This window comes from Opisthocomus hoazin, unplaced genomic scaffold (assembly GCF_030867145.1).
Source record: "Opisthocomus hoazin isolate bOpiHoa1 unplaced genomic scaffold, bOpiHoa1.hap1 HAP1_SCAFFOLD_291, whole genome shotgun sequence".
NCBI lineage: Eukaryota > Metazoa > Chordata > Aves > Opisthocomiformes > Opisthocomidae > Opisthocomus > Opisthocomus hoazin.
The window spans coordinates 20,218-37,976 of NW_027448839.1; the positions used below are offsets into that span (position 1 = coordinate 20,218).

General features: G+C 57.4%; 1 protein-coding gene and 1 long non-coding RNA gene across 6 annotated transcripts; both read right to left on the reverse strand.

Moving 5' to 3' along the window:
• Positions 1-310: 310 nt before the first annotated feature.
• On the reverse strand, positions 311-9,700 carry LOC142359438 (uncharacterized). Of its 4 annotated transcripts, none has more exons than XM_075412047.1 (5): positions 9,282-9,687; positions 8,204-8,461; positions 7,920-8,025; positions 3,855-3,964; positions 311-3,684 (listed from the first exon to the last, which is right to left on the reverse strand). In XM_075412047.1, exons 2-5 carry the CDS (start codon positions 8,264-8,266, stop codon positions 3,664-3,666), a joined length of 300 nt encoding a protein of 99 aa, XP_075268162.1. In that variant the 5' UTR covers positions 8,267-8,461; positions 9,282-9,687; the 3' UTR covers positions 311-3,663. The 4 variants fall into 4 exon arrangements, with proteins under 4 accessions (XP_075268162.1, XP_075268161.1, XP_075268159.1 ...); XM_075412046.1 differs by having other exon boundaries at positions 311-534; positions 9,282-9,668; XM_075412044.1 differs by having other exon boundaries at positions 311-3,964; positions 9,282-9,700.
• A 906-nt stretch (positions 9,701-10,606) lies between these two features.
• Positions 10,607-14,371, reverse strand: LOC142359439 (uncharacterized). 2 transcript variants are annotated; one of them, XR_012762356.1, is made up of 2 exons: positions 14,158-14,371; positions 10,607-10,837 (listed from the first exon to the last, which is right to left on the reverse strand). It is a non-coding gene; the product is annotated as an uncharacterized LOC142359439 (long non-coding RNA). The 2 variants fall into 2 exon arrangements; XR_012762355.1 differs by having other exon boundaries at positions 10,607-13,987.
• Positions 14,372-17,759: the final 3,388 nt, after the last annotated feature.

Consider the following 17,759-nt stretch of genomic DNA (forward strand, 5'->3'; position numbering starts at 1 on the left):
CCCCACGCTCACCTTCTCCTTCGCTGCAGCCGCAGCCCGGCCACGGCTCCGCTCCTCCCTCGGCTCGCACCGGCCCCTCCACGGCCACCCGGGCCACGGCAGCACCGGGCCCTCCACCGGCAGAGGGAGGGGCCGTCGCCGTCAGCCCCGCTGCCCGCACCCGGGGCTCCCCCGGCCCCGGCCCACGGCTGGAGCCCGGCAGGAACAGGGGGCCGCCGCCCCAGCCCCACAGCCCGTCCCCTCCTCCCCTGGCCTCTGGTGCAGCCCCTCGTCCCGTGCAAACCAAGCACAAACGCAGCCGCGAGGGCAAAAGGGACCGCAGGTCTTTATTCAGTCACGCACCCAGCCAGTCCCGGGAGCCGCTCTGCGCTGGGGCTCGGGGCCCCCGACGCTCCCTCTGCCCCTCCGACACCTCGGCACTCCTTCCCGCAGCTGCGCCCGTTGCTCCAGCGGGGGAACAGTCAGTCAGTCGGCTCCCGGAGCGACGCGCTGCTCGGCAGAGGCTGCCAAAAATGAGGAGCAGGGTGCAGGCCACTACAAGAGAGGAGAAAAGTGACAGATGGCTGGACAGCGGCGGTGTAACGAGAAAGCACGAAGCAGGGAAAGGGACAGCGAGGACCCGGACTGAGACAGACGGGGAAAGACTAAAAAAAAAGCTACAAAAACAGGGCAGAGAGGGTGGAATGAGACAACATGGACGGGGAGCCGGGACCGCAAACGACGGAGGGAAGGGGCGAGAGCGGGTAGGACAGCACGAAACAAACCACATAGCTACACGCTACAGGGAAAAGAGGGAAGACTTAAGAAGTAGGGAGCGGGAGCTGAACAAAAGAGAGCCAGAGAGCAAAAAGCCCAAGAGCAATGTGTACAGAAAGAAAGGGGGGGATTCTAAAACAGGGTCATGAGGGAGACAGACACAAGTAAGAAGGACAAAGGACAAAAGCAACAGGCTGCGAGGTGGAGAGGGAAGAATCGATGAATAAGGACAGAGCGCTGGCCAGAGCGAGACCGAGAAAGGCAAAAGATGGCACGGGTGACAGGGCAGAGAGGGAGGAATTTAAAAACCAGGCACAGGGAGTCGGACAGAGGGAAAGGCAGAAATAAAAGGAGAAGAAGTGACGGGGCACGGGGCAGAGAGGGAGGAATGGATAAAGAGCAACAGGGGACCGGACAGAGCACAGTGGAGAATGGAAAAAAAGCAAAAAGCACGCTCCAGGGAAGACGGAGGGATTGAAGAACAGCGACCAGGAGCTGGACAGCGAGACACAGAGGAAGACCAAAAAACCAACGAAACAAAACCAGTGATGGGCTACAAGATGGGCTGGGGGAAACCAAAAACAGCGCCAGGGAGCTGGACACAGAGAGATGGAGACAGACAGACCAATAGCGTGGGGCTACAGGGGGCAGAGGGACGAATTAAACACTGAGGACGGGGAGCCACACAGAGAGAGATGGGGATCGCAGAGAACAGCGGTGGGTGCAGGAAGAAGAGGCAGGAGTTAATAAATGGGGACAGGGAGCCTCACAGGGAGGGACCGAGAAAGGCAAACACAGCAGCAGGGCATAGGGCAGAGAGGAAGAACTAAAAAACGCGGGCAGTGAGACACACGTAGAGAGATGGAGAAAAGAAAAAAGCAATGGGTGATGTGGCAGAGAGGGAGGACTTAAAAAACAGGCACGGCAAGCAAGAAAGACTGAAGGGGGGGGTGGGGGGCAGGGCTGAATCCAACAGGCAACAGGACGGAGAGGGAGGACTTAGAAGTGAGGGACGAGGAGCTGGGAAGACAGAGAGGTGGAGAAAGAAACAGAGTCACAACACGCTACAGTGCCAAGAAGGAAGAAGCTGAACAACAGGGACAGGGAGCCAGACAAAGAGAGCTAGAGAAAGAAAAAATACCGACGGGCTACAGGACAGAGAGGGAGGAATGAAACAATAGGGATCTGGAGCCGGGCAGTCAGAGCGGGAGGAAGAAAAAATAGCCAGGGGCAGTAAGGCAGAGAGAGAAGGCGGCAAAAACAGGGATCTGGACCAGAGAGATGACAAAAGACAAGGCTATAGGGAGGAGAGGGAGGAATGCAAAGACAGGGACGAGGCGCCAGATGCGGAGCAAGGCATACGGGAAGTACAGCGACAGCTAGAGAGCAGAGAGGGAGGAATTAAAACACAGGGATAGGGAGCCGGGGAGGGAGCTGGAAAAAGGGGCGGGGGAGGGGAGACGAGGAGGAATTAAAAAATTGGGATCCAGAGCCCGAGAAAGAAGTAAAATTGCCACAGGCTAAAGGGCCCAGAAGGAAGAAATTGAAACCCAGGGAGCAGAAGCCAGCCAGAGAGAGACGCAGAAAGGAAAAACCACGGTGGGCTCCCAGACGGAGAGGGAGGAATTTCAAAAAGGAAGGCAGCGGGAGCCATGCAGAGAGAGACAGAAAAAGGGAAGATAGCAACGGGCCACAGGGCAGCGAGGGAAGAATTGAAAAGCAGGGACAGGAAGCCAGACAGAGCGCAATGGAGAAAGAAATGGCCGGGGGGGAAACACACCACCAACCACCTGCGACAGGCTACAGGGCTAGCCCAAGCTGGCCAGTGGAAATACTCTGTACCACAGACGTCACGCGCAGCTTAGGAATGGGGGCTGGCCGCGGGGCAGGCATCGGCTGTTCTCGTTTCCGCGAGTTGGAACCCGCTCTCGTCCGGGAGGTCAAACTATTTTGGAATTTAGCGAAACTTGCGATTTCCGGGTTCCGCAATCGCTGCTCGGGGACTGCCTGTGCACCGGTCATCGGGTGGTGAGAGAAACTGTACTGCGTATAGTTTGGTTCGCATGTGCGTTGTTGCCATTATTGTTATTATCATCGTTATTAGCATTACCAGCAGTATTTCCTTTGCTGCCTTACTAAACTGTCTTTATCTCAAGCGACAAGTTTTACCTTTGGTCCATGTCTCCTCCGCGTCCCGCTGGGGAGGGAATGGGGCGGGGGTGGGGGCTGTGAGCGAGCGGCTCTCTAGTGCTTAGTTGCCGGCTGCCGGGTTAAACCACGACAGACAGAGAGGGAGGGATTAAAAAAAACAGGACTGGGAGCAATCTACAGAGAGACGTCCGGGAACGAAAGTGTAAACAGCACCGCGTACGTGGCAGAGAGGGAGGAACTCAACAAAAATAATAAGTAAAGACAGGGAGCCGGACAGAGGGACACAGAGACAGAGAAAACAGCAACGGGCTACAAGACAGAGAGGGAGGGATTAAAAAATCCTGGCAGGGAGCCGGACCGGGAGAGACGGCAAAAGAAACGAAATCGCACCGTGGCACAGGGCCGAGGAGGACAAAATTGAAAGACAGGGCCTGGGAACTGGAAAGAGAGAGCCAGAGAATGAAAGAACTCCTGACGGGCTCTAGGGCAGAGACAGGAGGAGTGAAAAAACAGGGGCGGGGAGACAGAGAGAGAGAAATAAGAGGGGGGGAAAGCAACAGGCCACAGGCTCCAGAGGGAGGAAGTGCGAAAGAGGGGCTGGGAGCCGCACAGGGAGAGGGTGGAGAAACAGACCTGCAGAAGTGACAGGCTACGGGGCAGAGAGGGAGGAACTTAAAAAAATCAGGACCTTGAGCCAGACCGAGAGAGACGGAGAAAATAAAAATGGCGACGGGTAACAGGGCAGAGGGGGAGGACCTAAAAGATGGGGACAGGGAGCTGGTCAGACAGAGATGGAGAAAGCAGGTACACGGGAGAAGGGAGGGGGTTGGGGGAGGCAGGGAGAAAAAAATAGAACAAAAATCACAGCAGTGTGGGAAAGAGAGGGATCCAGGGGAAAGCCTGGATGCAGAAGAGGGGCGACGGGGCCCCGAGGGCCCGGCACTCACCGCAGCTCTCGCTCTCGGCGCTGCCGGGAGACTCTGCCGCTTCAGACGCTTCTCTCTCCTGCTCTCCTGCACTCCTCTTCCGTACCTCCGGTCGCTTGGCTGTCCCCCACCTAAGAGAAAACGTCCATGTCTCGCAGCTCTTACGAGACGAGGCTCCCTAGGCACGTAGCCTCGCTTGCTCGCGCACTACGCGCAGGAACAGGACAGAGGGAAAGAGAGAGAGAGACAGAGAGAGAATGACGAGCGGGCAGCAGAACTGACGGATCGAGAGAGAAACTGAATCAGGGGAATAAAGAACGCTGGAGGGAGACACAAGTAGAGGGAACAAGCCAGATGGACGGGGGCAGGAGACACACAGATCAGGCCAAAGAGGTGGAGAAAGTAAAATCAGTGATGGGCTAGAAAAAAGGCCAAGGAGCAGGACAGAGGAGAATAACGGGACAGCAAGCTGGACACGGGCATATGGCGAGAAACAAAGGGACAGGCAGCAGTAGGGAGATACACAGACAAAGAGTTACGGGGAGGATGGAGGACAGAGAGAAGAAGAGAAAAGGGACAGGGAGGGGGCACAGATGGAGAAAGAAACACTGCCCAGAGAGAGAGGAAGAAAGCGACAGGACAGAGGCAGAGAGGTAGAGAAAGGAAGAAAAAAGTAGCGACGAGTAGGAGGCCAGAGGGACAAGGAAAAGACAGGAGGAAGGACAGAGTGACAGAGAAAACAGGTGAGGGACAGGACGCCAGAAGGAAAGGTACTGTGAAAGAGAGAGCACGACAGGGAGCAGGACGCTGGGACAGACAGCAAACGAGAGCAACAGAGAGAACGGCAGCGAGGCGGAGCACGAGAGAAAACAGGGACTGAGAGCAAGACCGAGGGGTGAAGCAATAAATAATGGGGCTGGGGAGCAGGACAGCAGAAAAGAGACACAGAGAAGGGGGACACATAACACAACTCCAAATTGAGAAGGAGAAGAAGAGCACAGAGGGTCACAGACAAAAAGAGAGGGACGGCAGAAAGAGAAGAACAAGACGAGGGAGAAGGACTGAGGAGCAGAGAGAAAAAGGGTACAGGGAAAAGGACAGAGATGCAGAAAACAAGGAAAGACTGGAGCCAGAGCACAGGGCAAAACTGACAAGGACAGGGAGCGGGACAAAGGGACGGAGGAGGAAAAAACAGCGATGGGCCGCAGCACAGAGGAAGAGAGAGAAAAAGAGCAAGAAGAGCAAGGGAAGAAGAATGACAGAAGGGTGTTGACAGGGACACGTACAAAGGGGGCTCGGGGGACACACACATCGGAAGGGTAGAAAGGAAAGGGAGGGATGGGGAGCAAGACAGCGTGATAGAGCGAGACGGAGGAAGTGGAGTGCAAGGACACAGAAAAGCAGAGGTACTGGGAAGAGGAAAGAACGTCAGGGAGAGAAAGGCAAGGGTGGGGAGCAGGAGAGAGAGAGGTAGAGAATGAAAAAACAGCCATGGTCAGAAGAATAGAAATGCAGAGAATAAAAAATTACTTCCAGGCAGCAGGACAGAGGGACAGAGCAAGAGGAAAAAAAAAAAAAACAACAGGGAGAAGGATGGGTAACACACAGCAGGACACTGCGAGAGTGAGAGGACAGAATACACAGAGCAAGGCAGAGGAATGAAGCGAGGGAAAAAAAAAAAAAAAACCACCCAGCAAACAGAAAGGGAACTGGACAGAACTAGGCAGCAGGGCAGAGAGACGGAGAAAGAAAAAACAGGGACAGAGGGATAGAGAGGCAAAGAGAGGGATGGGGACCAGGACGGTGGGATACAAACAGGGAGTAGGACGCGAGATCGCAGAGAGAGTGAGGTCCAGGGAAGCGGAAAGAATGACAGAGAGAAAAAGGAGGGAGGGACGGGGAGCAGGGCAGAGAAACGGAGAGAGAAAATAAGCGATGGGGAGCAGGGCAGAGCACTAGGAAGAGGAAAATAAGACAAGGGAGAAGACCCGAGGAGCTCAGAGAGAAAGAAAGGTCGAAAGAAAACGCCAGAGAGGTAGAGAAATCAAGAAAAACAGGGACGAGGAGCCTTGCAGAGACGGAGCAAGAAAGCGTAGGGCCGGTGAGCGCGAAAGAGGGAGAGAGAGATGGGGGCAGGGGGAGGAGATGAAGAAGAAAGGAGAGACAAAGACGGCAACAAAGCACACGACACAGAGACAAAGAAAGGGTCAGATCTAGACAAAGAGACCCAGAAGGGGTGGGGTGGTGGTGGGGTGCCGGGGAGGGAACCCCAAAACAAACCAGCAAGGAGCTAGAGGACAGAGAGACAGAAGAAGAGAAGAAAGGACAAGGAAGCAGGACAGAGGAGGAGAGAAAGGCAAAAAGGGAGAGCCGGCTGGACAGCGAGGTCTAGCAAGAAACAACCAGACAGGCAGCAGGACAGAGAAACAGAAAAACCGGGGCACAGGAACCAGGACAGAGGGACGGCGAGAGGAAACAAGGGCCAGGGAGCAGGACAGCGGTGGAGAAAGAAGCACTGCGGCAGCAGGGTAGAAAGAGGAGGAAGAAAGGCCAGAAGAAGGATGGGGAATGATAGAGAAGGGAAAGCGAAGGACAAGGAGCAGGACAGATTGTCAGAGAAAGGGAGTGGGACAAGGTGATACTGAGAGAGAAAAAGGGGACAGGGAGGCAGGATAAAGAGAAAGACAGGCAAAAATAAGAGACAGGGGAGCAGGACAGAGACGGAGGGGGAAAAGCCTCAGTGGGCAGCAGGAGAGAGAGGCGGAAAAGGGAAAAAACAGCACCGGGCTGAGGGACAGTGAGGGAGGAATTAAAAAAACAGACACAGGGAGCAGGACAAAATGACAGAGAGAGAAAAGGGACAGAGAGCAGGACAGCATGGGGGGGAGGGGGGGGGAAGTAACCGTGACGGGCAGTGGGAGAGACGTATGGAGAAAGAAAAAAATACCGAGGAAGAGAGAAAGGAAAGAAGGGACAGCTATCTGCACAGGGGGATAGAGAAATAAAGGATGGGAGAGGGAATGGTGCAGAGAGAGAAAGGCAGAAAAAACAGCAAGAGGAAGCAGGGCACCAGGACAGCAAGAAGAGAAAGGAAAGGGACAGGAATCTGGACAGAGACGGGAAAAAAGCAGCGGGGACACACGAAAAGAGACAGAAAGAGAAGGGCATAAAAGGACAGATCAGGACAGCTGCAGGATGGAGACGCAGAACAAAACCTGGGAAGGTCAACCAGGGTCGGGGGGGAGCAGGTCAGAAAGCTGGAGAAAGGAACAACACTGCTGTGGAGCAGCAGAGGGGGATGGAGAAAGAGACAGAGGGTGGGGGAGCAGGGCAGAGAAACGGGAGAGAGAAAACAAGCGATGGGGAGCAGGGCAGAGCACTAGGAAGAGGAAAATAAGATAAGGGAGAAGACCGAGGAGCTCAGAGAGAAAGAAAGGTCGAAAGAAAACGCCAGAGAGGTAGAGAAATCAAGAAAAACAGGGACGAGGAGCCTTGCAGAGACGGAGCAAGAAAGCGTAGGGCCGGTGAGCGAGAGATGGGGGCAGGGGGAGGAGATGAAGAAGAAAGGAGAGACAAAGATGGCAACGGAGCGCAGGACACACAGACAGAGAGAGAAAAAGGACAGCGAACAGGAAAAAAGGGACCGTGAAACAAAGAAAGGGTCAGATCTAGACAAAGAGACCAAGAAGGGGGCGGGGGTGCAGGAAAACCCCAAAACAAACCAGCAAGGGGCTAGAGAACAGAGAGAGAGAGAAAGACAAGAAAGGGCCATGAAGCAGGACAGAGAAGGAGAGAAAGGCAAAAAAGGGAGAGCCGGCTGAACAGGGACGTATAGCAAGAAACGACCGGACAGGCAGCAGGACAGAGAAATAGAGACAGGGAGCCAGCTAGAGAAATTCTGGAGGGAGAAAAAGAGGGAGAGGGAGCAGGACACAAACACAGACAGAAGGCGGGAGGTACAGGGAAAGGAAAAGAAAAAGAAAAAAAAAAAAAAAAAAATCACAGCAGCGTGGGAGAGAGAGGGATCCAGGGGACAGCTCGGGACGCAGAAGAGGGGCGACAGGGCCCCGAGGGCCTGGCACTCACCGCAGCTCTCGCTCTCGGCGCTGCCGGGAGACTCTGCCGCTTCAGACGCTTCTCTCCCCTGCTCTCCTCCCTTCCTCTTCCGTAACTCCGGTCGCTTGGCTGTCCTCTACCTAAGAGAAAACACGCATGTCTCGCAGCTCTGACGAGACGAGGTTCCCTAGGCACGTAACCTCGCTCGCGCGCTCCACAACCGTACCATGCTGCTGCTGGTGACACATACAGACCCTGCGGGGCACGCTGGCGGCCTGGCCTGCTGCGGGCTACCAAGAGGGAGCCTTCCTCACCCGCAGAGGCAGGCTCTCTCCTGCCTGCAGCGCCAGGCAGCTGCCAGCCTGGTGGCCTTCCATTTCTTCTTCAGCCTTCTCGGGACTCTCCAGCTTCAGCCACGCCAGCTCCTGTCCGCAGCCACTCAGCGCTCCGCCTCTCCCTTTTCGCCACCAGGAGAGCGAGGCCCGGCACACGCAGCCCACACAAGCCTGGAGCGGGCGCAGCCAACGGCATCCCCAGGGCAGGAACGGACAAACTCGTCCTCAGCGCGGCCCCTGCCACAGAGAAAGAAGCAGCGGCGACCGCGTTAAGGGAGACTGAGGCACGCTCGAGGGCCAGCGTGCCGCCCGCACCACGGGCCTTGGGGGAGGCCGGGGGCTCCGGGACAGGCTTCAGGGGACGTGCTGGAGCTGGCGGCGGCTGCGCGGGGCGAGCGGGGCCGGGGGAGCGCTGGCGAGCTGCGGGGGGTGCCCGCCTCCTTCCCCTCTTCCCTTCCATCACCTCCCGCCTCTGGCCCCGGGGCTGCCCGCACCCGGCTCGCCTCCAGCGCACCAGCAGCCCGCCGCAGCGGGCGGCTCGAAGCTTCCCGTCCCACCACCCTCGGGCAGCCACCACGCACCCCCGCACCCGCCGGAGGGGAGCCCGCGCCTCACCGCTGGCCTCTCTACTCCCCCGCCGCCCCAGCACCCGCCACCCGGCCGCCGCCATGCCGCTCAGCCGCACCGCGCATGCGCCACGCGCCGACGGCGCGCCGGAGGGGCCAGTCCCTGCGCGGAGCGCCGGGCTGCAGTACCGCATTGCGGCCAGAGGGCGGCGACAGCGGGTAAGGCGCGGCGCCGCCGCCCGGCTCCGGCTGCGGCTCCGGCTCCGGCTCCGGCTCCGGGCAGCCCGCGCCGCCGCCACGGGGCGGCACACCCGCACGGCTCCGGGCAGCGCCCTGCCGCGCGCCTCCCACTCCGGGCAGCCCCCGACTCGCGGCTCCGACACGGCGCTGCACCCCGGCCGCTCCTTGCCCCCGACACGGACCCCGCCCTCCCGGGGGCTTTTCCCCGGGACCCGCCGCTCCATCCACCCCTTCCCACACCCCGCGCTCACCTTCTCCCTCGCTGCAGCCGCAACCCGGCTACGGCTCCGCTCCTCCCTCGGCTCGCACCGGCCCCTCCACAGCCACCCGGGCCACGGCAGCACCGGGCCCTCCACCGGCAGAGGGAGGGGCCGTCGCCATGAGCCCCGCTGCCCGCACCTGGGGCTCCTCCGGCCCCGGCCCACGGCTTGGAGCCCACGATGCCGTCATTGGGCAAACACAAAGACTCTCTGAAGCCGTTTGGGCATTTCAGCAAGCAGGCAGGCGTTCTTTATTGCAGCGCCGGACACACGGGGCACGGCTCCTCTCAGCGCGCACAGCACCTGCGCCACTCGAGCGGCAGTACCGAACTTTGCTCACCGGGTGGCAGCAGCGAGCGCTTGACACGGCGCACCGCGCATTGGCGCCTCCCGAGCCGCAGTACCGCACTTTGCTCACCGGGTGGCAGCAGCGAGCCCTTGACACGGCGGACCGCGCATTGGCGCCACCCGAGCCGCAGTACCGCACTTTGTTCACCGGGTGGCAGCAGCGAGCCCCGCGGCACGCGCTCTCCAGGCGCGGCCGCACCGCTTTCCGGGGACCGGGCGCAGCGGGAAGGCTGCAGAAACACACGGAACCGGCCACAGAACTACCCTTCGTCCCGCGCAGCGGGGGCTGTGGCGGGACCAAGGACGACGCTTCGCCGCACATGCCCGAGAGCACTGCGGCTGCCCGCCAGCCGGGTCCCTGAAAACGACACCTCCCGGCATGCCCTGGCCAGCGCGGCTCGGCCGCCCGGCAGCCCGAAGACTACACCTCCCGGCATGCCCCGGGGAGCAGCGCGGCCGACCGCGCGCCCCGCGCCCCAGCACTACAGTTCCCAGCACGCCGCGGGAGCTGCGGGCCTCGGCTTGCGGGGTCACCGTGCCCGAAACGGAGCCGGACCCCCGCCGCTCCTCGCCTCCCACACTGACCCCGCTCGGCAGATACTCCCGCCCGCCTCCCGGAGGCTTTCCCCGGGACCCGCCGCTCCATCGGCCGCCCCGCCCCGCCCACCCCACGCTCACCTTCTCCTTCGCTGCAGCCGCAGCCCGGCCACGGCTCCGCTCCTCCCTCGGCTCGCACCGGCCCCTCCACGGCCACCCGGGCCACGGCAGCACCGGGCCCTCCACCGGCAGAGGGAGGGGCCGTCGCCGTCAGCCCCGCTGCCCGCACCCGGGGCTCCCCCGGCCCCGGCCCACGGCTGGAGCCCGGCAGGAACAGGGGGCCGCCGCCCCAGCCCCACAGCCCGTCCCCTCCTCCCCTGGCCTCTGGTGCAGCCCCTCGTCCCGTGCAAACCAAGCACAAACGCAGCCGCGAGGGCAAAAGGGACCGCAGGTCTTTATTCAGTCACGCACCCAGCCAGTCCCGGGAGCCGCTCTGCGCCGGGGCTCGGGGCCCCCGACGCTCCCTCTGCCCCTCCGACACCTCGGCACTCCTTCCCGCAGCTGCGCCCGTTGCTCCAGCGGGGAACAGTCGGTCAGTCGGCTCCCGGAGCGACGCGCTGCTCAGCAGAGGCTGCCAAAAATGAGGAGCAGGGTGCAGGCCACTACAAGAGAGGAGAAAAGTGACAGATGGCTGGACAGCGGCGGTGTAACGAGAAAGCACGAAGCAGGGAAAGGGACAGCGAGGACCCGGACTGAGACAGACGGGGAAAGACTAAAAAAAAAGCTACAAAAACAGGGCAGAGAGGGTGGAATGAGACAACATGGACGGGGAGCCGGGACCGCAAACGACGGAGGGAAGGGGCGAGAGCGGGTAGGACAGCACGAAACAAACCACATAGCTACACGCTACAGGGAAAAGAGGGAAGACTTAAGAAGTAGGGAGCGGGAGCTGAACAAAAGAGAGCCAGAGAGCAAAAAGCCCAAGAGCAATGTGTACAGAAAGAAAGGGGGGGATTCTAAAACAGGGTCATGAGGGAGACAGACACAAGTAAGAAGGACAAAGGACAAAAGCAACAGGCTGCGAGGTGGAGAGGGAAGAATCGATGAATAAGGACAGAGCGCTGGCCAGAGCGAGACCGAGAAAGGCAAAAGATGGCACGGGTGACAGGGCAGAGAGGGAGGAATTTAAAAACCAGGCACAGGGAGTCGGACAGAGGGAAAGGCAGAAATAAAAGGAGAAGAAGTGACGGGGCACGGGGCAGAGAGGGAGGAATGGATAAAGAGCAACAGGGGACCGGACAGAGCACAGTGGAGAATGGAAAAAAAGCAAAAAGCACGCTCCAGGGAAGACGGAGGGATTGAAGAACAGCGACCAGGAGCTGGACAGCGAGACACAGAGGAAGACCAAAAAACCAACGAAACAAAACCAGTGATGGGCTACAAGATGGGCTGGGGGAAACCAAAAACAGCGCCAGGGAGCTGGACACAGAGAGATGGAGACAGACAGACCAATAGCGTGGGGCTACAGGGGGCAGAGGGACGAATTAAACACTGAGGACGGGGAGCCACACAGAGAGAGATGGGGATCGCAGAGAACAGTGGTGGGTGCAGGAAGAAGAGGCAGGAGTTAATAAATGGGGACAGGGAGCCTCACAGGGAGGGACCGAGAAAGGCAAACACAGCAGCAGGGCATAGGGCAGAGAGGAAGAACTAAAAAACGGGGGCAGTGAGACACACGTAGAGAGATGGAGAAAAGAAAAAAGCAATGGGTGATGTGGCAGAGAGGGAGGACTTAAAAAACAGGCACGGCAAGCAAGAAAGACTGAAGGGGGGGGTGGGGGGCAGGGCTGAATCCAACAGGCAACAGGACGGAGAGGGAGGACTTAGAAGTGAGGGACGAGGAGCTGGGAAGACAGAGAGGTGGAGAAAGAAACAGAGTCACAACACGCTACAGTGCCAAGAAGGAAGAAGCTGAACAACAGGGACAGGGAGCCAGACAAAGAGAGCTAGAGAAAGAAAAAATACCGACGGGCTACAGGACAGAGAGGGAGGAATGAAACAATAGGGATCTGGAGCCGGGCAGTCAGAGCGGGAGGAAGAAAAAATAGCCAGGGGCAGTAAGGCAGAGAGAGAAGGCGGCAAAAACAGGGATCTGGACCAGAGAGATGACAAAAGACAAGGCTATAGGGAGGAGAGGGAGGAATGCAAAGACAGGGACGAGGCGCCAGATGCGGAGCAAGGCATACGGGAAGTACAGCGACAGCTAGAGAGCAGAGAGGGAGGAATTAAAACACAGGGATAGGGAGCCGGGGAGGGAGCTGGAAAAAGGGGCGGGGGAGGGGAGACGAGGAGGAATTAAAAAATTGGGATCCAGAGCCCGAGAAAGAAGTAAAATTGCCACAGGCTAAAGGGCCCAGAAGGAAGAAATTGAAACCCAGGGAGCAGAAGCCAGCCAGAGAGAGACGCAGAAAGGAAAAACCACGGTGGGCTCCCAGACGGAGAGGGAGGAATTTCAAAAAGGAAGGCAGCGGGAGCCATGCAGAGAGAGACAGAAAAAGGGAAGATAGCAACGGGCCACAGGGCAGCGAGGGAAGAATTGAAAAGCAGGGACAGGAAGCCAGACAGAGCGCAATGGAGAAAGAAATGGCCGGGGGGGAAACACACCACCAACCACCTGCGACAGGCTACAGGGCTAGCCCAAGCTGGCCAGTGGAAATACTCTGTACCACAGACGTCACGCGCAGCTTAGGAATGGGGGCTGGCTGCGGGGCAGGCATCGGCTGTTCTCGTTTCCGCGAGCTGGAACCCGCTCTCGTCCGGGAGGTCAAACTATTTTGGAATTTAGCGAAACTTGCGATTTCCGGGTTCCGCAATCGCTGCTCGGGGACTGCCTGTGCACCGGTCATCGGGTGGTGAGAGAAACTGTACTGCGTATAGTTTGGTTCGCATGTGCGTTGTTGCCATTATTGTTATTATCATCGTTATTAGCATTACCAGCAGTATTTCCTTTGTTGCCTTACTAAACTGTCTTTATCTCAAGCGACAAGTTTTACCTTTGGTCCATGTCTCCTCCGCGTCCCGCTGGGGAGGGAACGGGGCGGGGGTGGGGGCTGTGAGCGAGCGGCTCGCTAGTGCTTAGTTGCCGGCTGCCGGGTTAAACCACGACAGACAGAGAGGGAGGGATTAAAAAAAACAGGACTGGGAGCAATCTACAGAGAGACGTCCGGGAACGAAAGTGTAAACAGCACCGCGTACGTGGCAGAGAGGGAGGAACTCAACAAAAATAATAAGTAAAGACAGGGAGCCGGACAGAGGGACACTGAGACAGAGAAAACAGCAACGGGCTACAAGACAGAGAGGGAGGGATTAAAAAATCCTGGCAGGGAGCCGGACCGGGAGAGACGGCAAAAGAAACGAAATCGCACCGTGGCACAGGGCCGAGGAGGACAAAATTGAAAGACAGGGCCTGGGAACTGGAAAGAGAGAGCCAGAGAATGAAAGAACTCCTGACGGGCTCTAGGGCAGAGACAGGAGGAGTGAAAAAACAGGGGCGGGGAGACAGAGAGAGAGAAATAAGAGGGGGGGAAAGCAACAGGCCACAGGCTCCAGAGGGAGGAAGTGCGAAAGAGGGGCTGGGAGCCGCACAGGGAGAGGGTGGAGAAACAGACCTGCAGAAGTGACAGGCTACGGGGCAGAGAGGGAGGAACTTAAAAAAATCAGGACCTTGAGCCAGACCGAGAGAGACGGAGAAAATAAAAATGGCGACGGGTAACAGGGCAGAGGGGGAGGACCTAAAAGATGGGGACAGGGAGCTGGTCAGACAGAGATGGAGAAAGCAGGTACACGGGAGAAGGGAGGGGGTTGGGGGAGGCAGGGAGAAAAAAATAGAACAAAAATCACAGCAGTGTGGGAAAGAGAGGGATCCAGGGGAAAGCCTGGATGCAGAAGAGGGGCGACGGGGCCCCGAGGGCCCGGCACTCACCGCAGCTCTCGCTCTCGGCGCTGCCGGGAGACTCTGCCGCTTCAGACGCTTCTCTCTCCTGCTCTCCTGCACTCCTCTTCCGTACCTCCGGTCGCTTGGCTGTCCCCCACCTAAGAGAAAACGTCCATGTCTCGCAGCTCTTACGAGACGAGGCTCCCTAGGCACGTAGCCTCGCTTGCTCGCGCACTACGCGCAGGAACAGGACAGAGGGAAAGAGAGAGAGAGACAGAGAGAGAATGACGAGCGGGGCAGCAGAACTGACGGATCGAGAGAGAAACTGAATCAGGGGAATAAAGAACGCTGGAGGGAGACACAAGTAGAGGGAACAAGCCAGATGGACGGGGGCAGGAGACACACAGATCAGGCCAAAGAGGTGGAGAAAGTAAAATCAGTGATGGGCTAGAAAAAAGGCCAAGGAGCAGGACAGAGGAGAATAACGGGACAGCAAGCTGGACACGGGCATATGGCGAGAAACAAAGGGACAGGCAGCAGTAGGGAGATACACAGACAAAGAGTTACGGGGAGGATGGAGGACAGAGAGAAGAAGAGAAAAGGGACAGGGAGGGGGCACAGATGGAGAAAGAAACACTGCCCAGAGAGAGAGGAAGAAAGCGACAGGACAGAGGCAGAGAGGTAGAGAAAGGAAGAAAAAAGTAGCGACGAGTAGGAGGCCAGAGGGACAAGGAAAAGACAGGAGGAAGGACAGAGTGACAGAGAAAACAGGTGAGGGACAGGACGCCAGAAGGAAAGGTACTGTGAAAGAGAGAGCACGACAGGGAGCAGGACGCTGGGACAGACAGCAAACGAGAGCAACAGAGAGAACGGCAGCGAGGCGGAGCACGAGAGAAAACAGGGACTGAGAGCAAGACCGAGGGGTGAAGCAATAAATAATGGGGCTGGGGAGCAGGACAGCAGAAAAGAGACACAGAGAAGGGGGACACATAACACAACTCCAAATTGAGAAGGAGAAGAAGAGCACAGAGGGTCACAGACAAAAAGAGAGGGACGGCAGAAAGAGAAGAACAAGACGAGGGAGAAGGACTGAGGAGCAGAGAGAAAAAAGGGTACAGGGAAAAGGACAGAGATGCAGAAAACAAGGAAAGACTGGAGCCAGAGCACAGGGCAAAACTGACAAGGACAGGGAGCGGGACAAAGGGACGGAGGAGGAAAAAACAGCGATGGGCCGCAGCACAGAGGAAGAGAGAGAAAAAGAGCAAGAAGAGCAAGGGAAGAAGAATGACAGAAGGGTGTTGACAGGGACACGTACAAAGGGGGCTCGGGGGACACACACATCGGAAGGGTAGAAAGGAAAGGGAGGGATGGGGAGCAAGACAGCGTGATAGAGCGAGACGGAGGAAGTGGAGTGCAAGGACACAGAAAAGCAGAGGTACTGGGAAGAGGAAAGAACGTCAGGGAGAGAAAGGCAAGGGTGGGGAGCAGGAGAGAGAGAGGTAGAGAATGAAAAAACAGCCATGGTCAGAAGAATAGAAATGCAGAGAATAAAAAATTACTTCCAGGCAGCAGGACAGAGGGACAGAGCAAGAGGAAAAAAAAAAAAAACAACAGGGAGAAGGATGGGTAACACACAGCAGGACACTGCGAGAGTGAGAGGACAGAATACACAGAGCAAGGCAGAGGAATGAAGCGAGGGAAAAAAAAAAAAAAAACCACCCAGCAAACAGAAAGGGAACTGGACAGAACTAGGCAGCAGGGCAGAGAGACGGAGAAAGAAAAAACAGGGACAGAGGGATAGAGAGGCAAAGAGAGGGATGGGGACCAGGACGGTGGGATACAAACAGGGAGTGGGACGCGAGATCGCAGAGAGAGTGAGGTCCAGGAAGCGGAAAGAATGACAGAGAGAAAAAGGAGGGAGGGACGGGGAGCAGGGCAGAGAAACGGAGAGAGAAAATAAGCGATGGGGAGCAGGGCAGAGCACTAGGAAGAGGAAAATAAGACAAGGGAGAAGACCCGAGGAGCTCAGAGAGAAAGAAAGGTCGAAAGAAAACGCCAGAGAGGTAGAGAAATCAAGAAAAACAGGGACGAGGAGCCTTGCAGAGACGGAGCAAGAAAGCGTAGGGCCGGTGAGCGCGAAAGAGGGAGAGAGAGATGGGGGCAGGGGGAGGAGATGAAGAAGAAAGGAGAGACAAAGACGGCAACAAAGCACACGACACAGAGACAAAGAAAGGGTCAGATCTAGACAAAGAGACCCAGAAGGGGTGGGGTGGTGGTGGGGTGCCGGGGAGGGAACCCCAAAACAAACCAGCAAGGAGCTAGAGGACAGAGAGACAGAAGAAGAGAAGAAAGGACAAGGAAGCAGGACAGAGGAGGAGAGAAAGGCAAAAAGGGAGAGCCGGCTGGACAGCGAGGTCTAGCAAGAAACAACCAGACAGGCAGCAGGACAGAGAAACAGAAAAACCGGGGCACAGGAACCAGGACAGAGGGACGGCGAGAGGAAACAAGGGCCAGGGAGCAGGACAGCGGTGGAGAAAGAAGCACTGCGGCAGCAGGGTAGAAAGAGGAGGAAGAAAGGCCAGAAGAAGGATGGGGAATGATAGAGAAGGGAAAGCGAAGGACAAGGAGCAGGACAGATTGTCAGAGAAAGGGAGTGGGACAAGGTGATACTGAGAGAGAAAAAGGGGACAGGGAGGCAGGATAAAGAGAAAGACAGGCAAAAATAAGAGACAGGGGAGCAGGACAGAGACGGAGGGGGAAAAGCCTCAGTGGGCAGCAGGAGAGAGAGGCGGAAAAGGGAAAAAACAGCACCGGGCTGAGGGACAGTGAGGGAGGAATTAAAAAAACAGACACAGGGAGCAGGACAAAATGACAGAGAGAGAAAAGGGACAGAGAGCAGGACAGCATGGGGGGAGGGGGGGGGAAGTAACCGTGACGGGCAGTGGGAGAGACGTATGGAGAAAGAAAAAAATACCGAGGAAGAGAGAAAGGAAAGAAGGGACAGCTATCTGCACAGGGGGATAGAGAAATAAAGGATGGGAGAGGGAATGGTGCAGAGAGAGAAAGGCAGAAAAAACAGCAAGAGGAAGCAGGGCACCAGGACAGCAAGAAGAGAAAGGAAAGGACAGGAATCTGGACAGAGACGGGGAAAAAAGCAGCGGGGACACACGAAAAGAGACAGAAAGAGAAGGGCATAAAAGGACAGATCAGGACAGCTGCAGGATGGAGACGCAGAACAAAACCTGGGAAGGTCAACCAGGGTCGGGGGGAGAGCAGGTCAGAAAAGCTGGAGAAAGGAACAACACTGCTGTGGAGCAGCAGAGGGGGATGGAGAAAGAGACAGAGGGTGGGGGAGCAGGGCAGAGAAACGGGAGAGAGAAAACAAGCGATGGGGAGCAGGGCAGAGCACTAGGAAGAGGAAAATAAGATAAGGGAGAAGACCGAGGAGCTCAGAGAGAAAGAAAGGTCGAAAGAAAACGCCAGAGAGGTAGAGAAATCAAGAAAAACAGGGACGAGGAGCCTTGCAGAGACGGAGCAAGAAAGCGTAGGGCCGGTGAGCGAGAGATGGGGGCAGGGGGAGGAGATGAAGAAGAAAGGAGAGACAAAGATGGCAACGGAGCGCAGGACACACAGACAGAGAGAGAAAAAGA

Coding starts and splice junctions, on each gene's coding strand:
- LOC142359438 (XM_075412044.1), bottom strand. CDS start 8,266: ATGGAAGGCCACCAGGCTGGCAGCTGCCTGGCGCTGCAGGCAGGAGAG. Junction 8,026..8,203: donor GAGAGAGCCTGCCTCTGCGG/GTGAGGAAGGCT, acceptor TCTCTTAGGTAG/AGGACAGCCAAGCGACCGGA. Junction 3,965..7,919: donor CGCCGAGAGCGAGAGCTGCG/GTGAGTGCCAGG, acceptor GTTTTCTCTTAG/GTGGGGGACAGCCAAGCGAC.